General features: G+C 35.3%; 1 protein-coding gene across 5 annotated transcripts in view; it reads left to right on the forward strand.

Annotated features, from left to right (window-relative positions):
* The window catches only part of ANKRD17 (ankyrin repeat domain 17), a 169544-nt gene that overhangs the window by 92689 nt on the left and 64668 nt on the right, over nt 1–12187 (forward strand). For all 5 annotated transcript variants that reach the window (XM_032842277.1, XM_032842334.1, XM_032842481.1 and 2 more), the window contains exons 6-11: nt 676–909; nt 3527–3621; nt 5492–5729; nt 8254–8445; nt 9015–9124; nt 10874–10961. In XM_032842277.1, coding sequence (XP_032698168.1) covers nt 676–909; nt 3527–3621; nt 5492–5729; nt 8254–8445; nt 9015–9124; nt 10874–10961 — 957 coding nt within the window. The remainder of the gene's footprint in view (nt 1–675; nt 910–3526; nt 3622–5491; nt 5730–8253; nt 8446–9014; nt 9125–10873; nt 10962–12187) is intronic.

Here is a 12187-nt window from a genome sequence, read left to right on the forward strand (position 1 = left end):
TGTACAGTTATGGCAAGTGAATTTATTTTCAACATATATTTGACACTGATATTAAATGGAAAAGAGCTGGGAGTTGATTTCAGTAATGTAAAAGGCAATGGGAAAGGAATTATGTGTATTATCTAAATTTATTAAGATTGTAGTCGCCGCATCTGCCTGTCGCTCAGGTCATGATCCCAGTATCGTGGGATCTAGAGTCTGACATCTCGTTGGGCTCCCAGCTCAGTGGGGAGCCTGCTTCTCCCTCTCCCTCTGCCTGCTACTCTCCCTGCTTGTGCTCTCTCTTTGACAAATAAAATCTTAAGAAAAAAAATTACCATCTCCCATTTTAGTTTTTTCTTGATGACAAATTAGGCTCTTTTTATTTTAGTATTTTATGTTAATATCTTTTTGTTTTTCCTTGAATGGGAAGAAATCAGAGAGGGAGACAAACCATGAGGGACTCGAGACTCCATGAGCCAAACTGAGGTTTACAGAAGGGAGGGGTGGAGGGATGGGGTAACCAGGTGGTGGGTATCAAGGAGGGCATGTGTGGTATAATGAGCACTGGGTGTTGGACACAACTAGTGAATTGTTGAACACAACATCAAGAACTACTAATGTATTATATGCTGGCTAATTGAACATGATAATTAAAAATATAAAATATCTTTTTGTTTTTCTCTATAAAAATAGGCAATACAGCACTTACATATGCTTGTGCTGGAGGCTATGTAGATGTTGTAAAGGTGCTCTTGGAATCCGGTGCTAGTATTGAGGACCATAATGAAAATGGTCATACTCCGCTTATGGAAGCTGGAAGTGCTGGACATGTGGAAGTAGCCAGATTGCTGCTAGAAAATGGGGCTGGCATTAATACGCATTCCAATGAATTTAAAGAGAGTGCCCTTACATTAGCTTGTTACAAAGGTACGGCATGAAACATTCTTTTTAAAATGAAGTTTTTAAATACATGATATGACTGTTACTTTACATAATAACATTTTTTAAATTAAAAAGTTAATTAAGAGGTGGTAATAGAATATTATATGTAATTAACTTAAAGAAAAGTGTTTAAAATGTTTCAGAGTTTAATATGTAAAGTTTGAAATATAAATATTATAAATGTATTGTCAGTGAAAAATGACTGTTAAATGGTTCAGTTGTTTTATCAGAAATGGTTGATTCTAATTATGCATTGTAATTTTTCATGGTTTTTGTGTCAGAATATTTTGCGTGGTTCACACGAAAGAATCCTCTTGATTCCAGAAGTATTTAACCTGTAAGTTTAAAAGTAAATACAATAAAAGTAGCTTCTATTAACAAGAAGGTGCTTAAGCTATTTCGCATGACACTAAGAAGGAGAAAAGCTGAAGAGATAGGTGGAGATTTGAGAAATGAAAAGTGGTGTGAGGAGAGTTTGAATTTTAAAGAACAATGTTGGAATATCATCAACACATTTAATAAAGTTAGAAGGAAGAGCTGGTTGAAATTGACAAAAGCACCTACCTATACGTACCTAACTGTACAAAAGGGGTATATGATATTTTAAATGATGTTAGTCAACCTGAAAATACTGGTAATACCGAAAAATGCTGTCCTTTGCAAGGGTAAGGCAGTTGTCTGGAAAGTTGCTCATTCTTCAGCTAGTAAATGCTCTAGATTCTAAAGTTAGCCTCAGAGCTACTACATGCTTCTCAGACTACCTTTTTGACAGATAAATGACTATAAACCAAGGAACTTTTTTAAAAGGTAAATTTTATGTCTGCATAGCCATTCCGTTCAGTGTTTCATACCATCTGTAGCTGTCATGTTTGTATAATAAAATAAGTGGTAAATTCTTGACCTTGAGGCACCAAGTAAAAACTCTTACAAGATAAGGTACAGAATTTAAGCGGGCACTCACTCTCAATGGCTGAATCACTTCCCCCACCAAGCTTGTGAGGGAATACCTCCTTAAATTACACACCTAAGGCTTTGATCGCCACACCCTAGTTGTGGCTCGGATGGTGTTTTGTTCCGTTCTATCTCACAGTGACCAAGGTTGTGTGAGGTCCCCTGATAATTTCCTTTAAAAACATGGTTAAAGTAACATAAATGACTAAAATTTAAGTTAAATGTGAAAATATGCTCTATGTAAACTGCTTTCGGTTGTCTGGTGTTAACAGTCTCAGATTAAGGATGGTTAGGAAACACAGCTGAGGTCCCTTACTTCCCCAGTACTGTTTGGTAATTAGCAGAGGCTTATCTTCATTGGGAGGAGCGGAATTAAAGCCTTGGGACAGCCTCTCCAGGCAAGCTGATTGATTGGGTGGCTCTCTCCCCTTTTCACAAGTACTTTTGAACCTGGAACTGGCTGTATTTTACTATTGGGTCCCAGCTGGCCAGAAGAGCTTTGAGATGGGGCTACATATAACTACTCTTCCCTCTCTCCTTTGCTTGTAGCCCCACCCTGCTTTCCAAGGGGCGTCTGAGGTTGGGGCTTGCAGGCTTTAATTAGAAGCTGGATATAGAACTGAGCTGGTGGAGAACATCTCTGCTACTTACAAGGATCCATGGACCCTCTCCCTTTCCTCTATTTCGGGTGAGGTCTTCTAGGATATAGATTGACAAGGAGGAGATGGGGAAGGGCTAGAACTCAGGCTGAGACTGAACGTTGATGTGGATCTTTGGGAAGGGAAAAAGACTGAGAGGAAAGGGAGGTAGGTAGTTAGCAAAAACAAGATTCGGCAGATGTTACAGTTACTTATTGAAGTTAGTTTTAGTTGTTTATGATTGTACCATCCACTGCTTCCCCTTAGTCCTAATTGATTGAGAATTGATTGCAATTCCTTCCAAATAAAGTTGGAAAAAAAAATAGTCATTTTTCTACTGTTTCTTACATAGTTCTGAAATCCTAAAAAATATCTTGCCTTTTTAACTACTGATAAGGTGTCTTTATTTGAACTGAAGCATATGGTTTATTTGAAACTGCATAAATATAAATATATGAGTATTATATATATGTATGTGCATGTATGTTTATATCTAAATAGGTGAATAAGTATAAACTAAATGATGTGGTTTCAGAGAGAGAGAGAGAGAGAGATACATATAATCCCAATTTATAAACAGATTATTCTTAAAAACTTGATGAGTTAGTAATTGAAACTTAAAATGTATTTCCTCTTAGAAATAACTTCAGTTATTATTATCCCAGGCTACTAATTCATGAAAGTTAATTTGTTCTGAGGCATAAATAAATATAGCGTGCCCTAGCTCTTAAAAGGTGGTAGAGGGCATATTCTGGATTTTGGATTTTAATGGCATCTTTACTCACTTGCAGCAAGGATTATAGTATTGGCAACAGAGTAAGGAGTAGAACTACAAGTATCACTTGTATAATTTATGTGTTAGAGTTGAGGGTGGTTTGCAGCTGACTTTAGTATTATGCTTATAAATGTATTACTATAAGTTAAATATAAATTCTTAAAGTATTATAAATTTTTTCTTACATTTTTTGGAATAATAAAATATTTTAAAATAATCTTACACATTTTTGGTTTAGGACATCTAGAGATGGTGCGATTTCTTTTGGAAGCAGGCGCAGATCAAGAGCATAAAACAGATGAAATGCACACTGCTCTAATGGAGGCTTGCATGGTAAGACTGGTGAAATACATGAAATATATCTATATATAATTCATAGAGACAACGCTAGTATATGACGAGCACCTTTTCCTTGAGTTTAAAGATTTGTTTATCATAGATTTATTATTATAGAGCAGAACCTCAGCTATCTGAATTATCAATAGCATTCAGAGCCAGTTGTGTAGTGTTAACTTCTTTCTATTAAAGGTACTTTCTGGAGCTTTACAGCACTACTTTTATTTTCTCATTCTCACATAACTATGCTGGTATTACGCAGTTGGCACAAAAAGCAACTTTTAAAAAGTTAATTAGGGATAGTAAGAAGAATATAATCTGCAAAGTATGCACATAATACTAAGAGCATGTTCATCAAATTGACAATTTAAATTTGAATGAAAAATGAAAATTTGGAAATTAGACTATTATTGGTGTAACATAATTCCCCATCTATGTATGGTCTTTTCTGAGCCCTTAATTTCTTTTTTAAGAACTTCTTTTTAGGGTTTATACTTAGGAACAGGTAATAATAGTATTCTTATTTAAACTGCTGTATCTTAGTCTGTGATTTGTGGCACAGAAATGAATCAGAATAACATTATAGGCTGATTTTGAGAAAAATATGCCAAAGATAGAAAAAGGCCCCAAATGAATTTAAGTTTCTTCTCTCAATGAAAGGATGTTAAATTTTAATTAGTAATTTTTTAAAATACCAGATAGTTAATTAAGACTTGAATGAGCCATGCCAGTTTTTGCCTTAATAAATGATCCTTTGCAGAAACATGAGTTTTCTTTGAGGGTCTTAAGTTCTCATCTGTTAAAATTAGGGTAATATCCTTCTCTTGGGTTGTTGTGAGCGTTAAATAATGTCATGTATTTAAAACACATCAGTAACATCCCCATGGTAAGGAACTTAAAACATCCTTGTGACAACCACTAGAGAACTATGTAGATTAAGAAATCAAAATGGAGCATTCTGTAGACCTAATCAGCATGTATTGGAAGTGTTATAAGTAGATGAAAGATACTGGTAGTGGCCAAGAGATTGGGATTTTAAGGTGGTTTTTAAAAGAAATTCAGGAGTTAATGATGGAGGGAGAAAATTCTGAGCAATAGGAACACAAAGTAACCATTTTAATAGGGCATTAAAGTTGTGCAGTGTGGCAAGTACAGAGGTAAAAATGGGTGTGACATGTTCAGAAGAAGATGGAATGTCTGTAAGGTAATATGTACAAGGAAAAATCACATCAAAGGTGAAAAAGAAAAAGGAGCCTTGGAGTTGCCTATAGTTAGGAAAGTTGTGGGAAAGGGAGACTAGCAAAGGAGACAGAAGATAGAGAGTATTCTTTTTTCCTTTAATTTTCACTGGCATTTGAATGTTGAACAACAAAAGGAAGTACTGTGTACAAATTGTGTTTCCTTTCCCCTAACACATCATCTAAATTCTCTGCCGGCTCCAAAAAGTATTGGATTTTTCTTTTTCTATCTAATCAAAAGTTTGCTTCTCCTTGAGGTTTCTACACAAATACTGCTTTCCCTTTCTAAGCTTTATCCATGTAGCATTTAAGTATATATTGTGCAGTGCTGGTGTTGTTTCATAGTAGTCTTTTGTTACATGTACTTAATGTCTTTTTTCTCCCTCTTGATTGAAGGGAGGTATTATTGTTCTACAAGTTTCATAGCCTCAATCTCTGTTTCATGGTCTATGCCACAGACATATAGATGGTCTTACTTAATACTTGTTTTCTCAACAGTTAAATGTAGATTAATTCTTATTTGAATGGAGATTAGTAAACCTTCGTTGTATAGTAATTGAGAAGTGTTCACATTTTTAATGTTTCTTTTAATGGTGCTGATTTAATTTTTTTAATTGCATTGTAATTAGGATGGCCATGTTGAAGTAGCTAGGTTACTTCTTGACAGTGGTGCCCAAGTGAACATGCCTGCTGATTCATTTGAGTCACCATTGACTTTGGCTGCATGTGGTGGTCATGTGGAACTTGCGGCTTTACTCATTGAAAGAGGAGCTAGCCTGGAAGAGGTCAATGATGAAGGTTATACACCACTGATGGAAGCAGCTCGTGAAGGACATGAAGAAATGGTGGCATTACTTCTAGGCCAAGGTAACCATACCAGTGAAAACACTAAAGCACAAATATTTAAAATGTAAGATTGCAATATTATAAAATTGGGTTTCTTTGTTTCATCTTTCTAGTAGATTTGTAATGAGAAGTTGTCACAAAAATGAATGAAAAGGTATTTGCTTTGAAAAATAGCTTCTGAATTGTGCAAAACAAAACCAGATAGACTTTTTTAATATAAAGCTTACAGATATCGTGTGCTTTGTGAGTAGAGACAGAATTGGGGATGACTTAGGGTGGTAGATTATGTAGGGGCATATAAGAGATTTAGCATTTCTCAAAGTAATATATTGAGAGAATTCCTCTTGGGGATAAACACTTATTAATAAATACTTAAGGTATCTAGTGTTTCATGAAACAAAATGTGGGCAGTCCTACCATAAGTACTGACGTGATGAGAATGCAAGAATGCATTTGTAAGAAGCTGTCAAGGAGTCAACACACAGTGGACTTTATGTTTGGGAAAAGTGACACATTTATTTTGCATTATTAAGGTACCTTTAGTTTAACAGGCAAAAGGCTGACAGCCAAGAGGTATAAAGAACTTCTCAAACTCACCACCCCCCAAAACAATAATCAACTCAGAAAATGGGCAGAAGACATGAACAGACATTTCTCCAATGAAGACATACAAATGGCTAACAGACACATGAAAAAAACATTATCACCATTAGCCATCAGGGAATGCAAATCAAAACCACATTGAGATACCACCTTACACTAGTTAGAATGGGAAAATTTTTTGACAAGGCAAGAAACAACAAGTGTTGGAGAAGGGGAACCTCTTACACTGTTGGTGGGAATACAAGTTGCTATAGCCACTTTGGAAAACAGTGTGGAGGTTCCTCAAAAAATTAAAAATGGCGCTACCCTATGATCCAGCAAATGCACTACTGAGTATTTACCCAAAGATACAGATGTAGTGAAAAGAAGCAGCACATGTACCCCAATGTTCATAGCAGCAATGTCCACAAGTAGCCAAACTGTGGAAAGAGCTGAGATGCCCTTCAGCAGACAAATAGATAAAGAAGATGTGGTCCATACACACAAAGGAATATTACTCAGTGATCAGAAAGGTTTAATATCCAGCTTCTGCCTCCACATGGATGGGACTGGAGGAGATTATGCTAAGTGAAATAGTCAAGCAGAGAAAGGCAATTTTCATATGGTTTTACTTTTTTGTGGAACATAAGGAATAGCATAGAGGACATTAAAAGGAAGGGAAAAATGAAGGGGGTGGGGGATCGGAGTGGGAGATGAACCATGAAAGACTATGGACTCTGGGAAACAAACTGAGGGTTTTAGAAGGGAGGAGGGTAGGGGGATGGGTGAGCCTGGTGATGGGTATTAAGGAGGGCATGGATTGCATGGGGCACTGGGTGTTACATGCAAACAATGAGTCATGGAACACTATATCAAAAACTGGTGTACTGTATGGTGACTAACATATTAAAAAAATTTTTTTTTTAAAAAGTAAGATACCTTTAGAAGAAATCTCCTATCTCTCTGTATATTTGTAGCCAAGTTTTATAATCTCTTTTAGTAGTAAAGGTTTTGTTTGGACAAATTTAAGAAGAGTGGCAAATTTTTTAAAAACTGTATTGTCTAGAACTTTAAATGCAGAGGTTTTGTAGCATACTTTTTACATTTGAATCACAGCTCCAGTGCTTGCCAATTTTGTAATTTTAGGCAAATTCTTAACCTTTTGTTTACTCTTTGACAAACAACGTTCAAAAATCTTTATATATAATATATATAAACATTCACAACAACCCTATAGATAACAAAATTAAATATAAGAAGTATTCTGTGGGGCGCCTGGGTGGCTCAGTGGGTTAAGCCTCTGCCTTAGGCTCAGGTCATGATCTCAGGGTCTTGGGATAGAGCCCCGCATCGGTCTGTCTGCTCAGCAGGGAGCCTGCTTCCCCCTCTCTCTTTGCCTGCCTCTCTGCCTACTTGTGATCTTTCTCTCTGTCAAATTAAAAAAAAAAAAAAAAAGAAGTATTCTATGGTGAATGGTGATAGTACTGATAATGATAATGTTGTTGTGGCCTTGGGCAAGTTAATGAATCTCCATTTCCTTAGCTGTGAAATGGAGCCAATAAAAACATGTAAAATGCTTTCAAATATTACCTGGCAAATAGTAATAGTGTATTAAATGTTAGCTAACATCATCATCATCATCATCATCATTAATTTTGAATCTTTATAACAAGGGAGTGTAGTTTATTTTTCTAAATAAGTCCTTTTATCACCCGGTTTGTACCTTCTGGCTGAATAAATCTTCCTGAAGCTGTGTGCATCAAATATGGACTCGTGGGTATATTTTTAATAATTTTCTTTAATTTGTAATTACCTCTTTAGGGGAGAAGCATTTTATTATTTAGGAAAATAAACAGTAAAATAATACAGATGTTCATTTTTGAAGTATAGTTATTAGGAAACATGTTTTGCTTATTGAAATAAGTTAATGACTTTCTTAAAATAATTAGAATTTTTGTTCTAGGAGCTAATATCAATGCGCAGACAGAAGAAACTCAAGAAACCGCCTTGACTCTGGCTTGCTGTGGAGGCTTTCTGGAAGTGGCAGATTTTCTGATAAAGGCAGGAGCTGATATTGAACTAGGGTGTTCTACCCCTTTAATGGAAGCAGCTCAAGAAGGTCATTTGGAGTTAGTTAAATACTTATTAGCTGCAGGTAGGCATGTTTGCATTTGGGAGGAGTTTTTACTTGATTTATTTAAATAAAAATGTTACAATGCAAATAATTTTTTTCTTACACACTGAATGTGTATTTAAAATATGTTAAAAATGTGGTCAACTGTTGTGTGTATTCTGCATAAATAATTTACCTTATGAAGTTTGAAGTATCTATAGTTTTAATTTCAAGCAGTAATTATTTATGTTTTTTTCTTGCTTTTAAAATGCTGATAATATTCTCTGTTTCTAGAAGTGGATAGGGCTATTTGAGGAGATGTGACTTATGTAGAAGAAATTTCTATGTCCTGGGGTGCCTGGGTTTCTCAGTGGGTTAAAGCCTCTGCCTTTGGCTCAGGTCGTGATCCCAGGATCCCGGGATCGAGCCTTGCATCTGGCTCTCTGCTCAGCGGGGAGCCTGCTTCCTCCCCTCTCTCTGCCTGCCTCTCTGCCTACTTGAGATCTCTGTCAAATAAATAAATAAAATCTTAAAAAAAAAAAATTCTGTGTCCAGCATGTATGTCTTATGGTTCTTTTATTAAGTCTCTGTATTGTTTAATACTACCACAGGAGCTAATGTTCATGCTACAACAGCAACTGGGGATACGGCACTAACGTACGCCTGTGAAAATGGTCACACTGATGTAGCAGATGTCCTACTTCAGGCAGGAGCAGATCTGGTAAGCTAGGTTACTTTTTTAAAATCCTAATACTTAAAACCAAGACAAGAAATTAATTTAAAACTCTAGGAGATTAGACAAAAGTGTTTCTTCTAATTTTTGGTTGGCCTTTTTGCCATTTTTTTCTCTTTTGGGCATATTTTCTTTCCACATTGCTTGGGTTCTGTTATTATTATTCTTGATAGCAGGGTTATCCAATCTATTACCCCTTGTTCTCCATAATAAAAGGGAAATTTTACATTAATGTGTTAGTACAAACTAATTTTTTCTTAGGTACTTCGTTATTTTTGGAAGGTAAGTATTTAATAAGTAGTCTTTTCACTCAACTTATAATTCTGTAGAAAGGATGTAATACTGAAGTCATTGTATGGTAGATTATAAAGAGATAAAGTACAGACAGTAGAGAAGCTCAGGAGAGGTCACGAAGTCATCCGAGAATACTGTATTTTGGGTTGGGTAAGGTTTAAAAAAGATAGGGCACTGTTTTGAGGAAAGAGATATTCCAGTTGGAAGAAATAGTGTGAGCACAGCCTGAGAGGTAGGGAAGCAAAAGCAAACATGTATGGGGATCATACTCTTCCAGTTTAGCATTTGAGGGAATAGAAGTGAGACATGGAAAGGTAGTTAAAACTTAAGTAACCGTATTTTCGTGGGGCTGAGATTAATAAGCAAATTTGTATTCCTGTAAAAGATCATAGTTTATGACAAAAATTCATACATGCGAGCAAGAAAAGACTCCATTGATCAGTTTTGTAAACATTGTTTCATTTCTCTTTCCTCATTTATGGAAGGAAAGCGTGAAACTAGAAATGGGATTATTGTTGTGTCTTGCATGTGTTGGTACAGCTCTTGAAGCAGTTAGGACACACGTTATACTCTTGTTAGTTGTGTGCATATTTCTTGTAAATTAGATTTTGTATTTATTCAGCTTAAGAACTATATTTCCAGTGTTTACCACAGTAGTTGTGAAACATACAGCAATGTAATCTTGTTTATTAGTTCATTGCAATTCAAATAACTTAGTGTATGGCTTAAGAGAAAAATCAGGTTATTAATCAGATGTGAATGTTTATATATATATATACATATATATATATATATATATATAATGCTTTATAAACTGTATTTTTTTCTCCGACCTTTATATTCTAAGATCTGAAACTTTCTCTAATAGTGCTCTCAGTTTCTCAGCCATCACAAGAATGCAGTAGATTCTCCATCCTTTTGAGACCCTGAAATCTCTAGTAACACCTTATAATTGGTGGTTTTCCGGATATTAGATCATTAACTTTGATGTTTTCATATAAGGTAACATGGAGTTAATGGGATGTCTGTAAAGAAGGAAATGATGTACTGCGGAAATTCATATGGGTAGGATACAAACTAACAAAAGGAAGAGCACTTGGAGTGGATCAGGATAGTGCCGATGATGCTGATTGGAGAGGGCTGTGTTAGAGGGCCATTCACGGTTCAAGTTACACAGTGCTTTGGTAGAGAAGGAAAAATTACCCAGATGGATTTAGATGAGGGCGTCAGAATCACATGAATGTAACTTCAGTTCTTAAATTATATCTGTAGAACATGTTTCTAATTTGGGATTTTTAAAATTTAAAGATGTATTCCTTAATTTGTTTCAAAGCATGATATTTAATATATTGAGATTCAGAAATTAGTCCAACTCTTTTCCTTTTGATATTCATGAAAAAGAACAACTATTCACTAGCAATTAAATTATGTTTTCTTTAATAGGAACATGAATCTGAAGGTGGAAGGACTCCTTTAATGAAAGCTGCAAGAGCTGGTCATGTTTGTACTGTTCAGTTCTTAATTAGTAAAGGTAGGTTTGTGTAAAGCAGTAGTTTTTTTCCCCAAAGATGTCTATTCCCTGCCCTGGGTTATTTAGAGACTGAGAGGTAAAGGACGTTTTGGGGGTATCACTGGTGGAGGAATGCTACTGAGATTTTGTGAGTGGATGGTTGATAAATATCCTGCAATGCATAGACCGTTTCCAAACTAGGAAGAATTGTGATACTGAATACCACCCTTGTTGAGAAACACTTTTATAAAGAAAAATTTCTCTATGTAAATCTTTGAGGGTTTAGATAACCTAAAATCTGTTCTGTTTATTTAATAATATATCTTGAAACCTGTATTTTTATGTTTATGCCACTGAGATACTTAAGGGCAGGTCACTCTTCTACTTTACATTTCCTTGGGCCTAAGTTTCCTTCTTTGTAAAATATAGAAATGGTCATAAATACAGCACAAAATTAGTCAAAATTGAAATGTGACAAAAATGCCAAAATGCATGGAGGATTTCATCTATGGTCAGTAATTCTACTTTGAATATCAAAAACCATTTTAAGTGACAAAAGTAGCATCTTATTACTTCCTTTAAGTTATTTGTTAGGTGAGATAAACCATAAGTGACTCTTAATCTCACAAAACAAACTGAGGGTTGCTGGGGGGAGGGGGGTTGGGGGGGTGGGGTTATTATGGACATTGGGGAGGGTATGTGCTATGATGAGTGCGGGTAAGTGTGTAAACCTGGCGATTCACAGACCTGTACCCCTGGGGAAAAAAAATATATGTTTATAAAAAATAAAATTTAAAAAAAAAAAAGTTATTTGTTAGGTGTTCACTACATGAGCTCAACTTGAAACAGTTTTTATGCAGATTTCCTCATTCTTAAGTACAGAAGATGAAAGATTTTATTTTTGTTCAACATTCATAAAAGAAAGGCTGTGCAAACCATGTGTAATTAAAAAGACCATATATACTATTTCCTTCTTAGCATAAATACTGAAGAAATCTCAAGTTTGTAATTGTTTATAGGAAAAGAAAATAAATCAGAAATAACCCTGGTTAAATTATTTTAGGCGATTTGAACACTTGTATGTTTATACCGTAGTATTCTCAAGAACGGAATTATTTACCTGATCATCATTCTTTCTCTTTGATAAATCTCTCTCTGGTTCCATTTTCTTCCTGCTGTTTTGTTTCCATTTCCCACATTGCCAAGCACAATGCTTTAAATCAGAGGTGAATTAGTATTGAGGGCGT

Source organism: Lontra canadensis, unplaced genomic scaffold, assembly GCF_010015895.1.
Source record: "Lontra canadensis isolate GAN:19392208 unplaced genomic scaffold, GSC_riverotter_1.0 scaffold1, whole genome shotgun sequence".
Taxonomy (NCBI): domain Eukaryota; kingdom Metazoa; phylum Chordata; class Mammalia; order Carnivora; family Mustelidae; genus Lontra; species Lontra canadensis.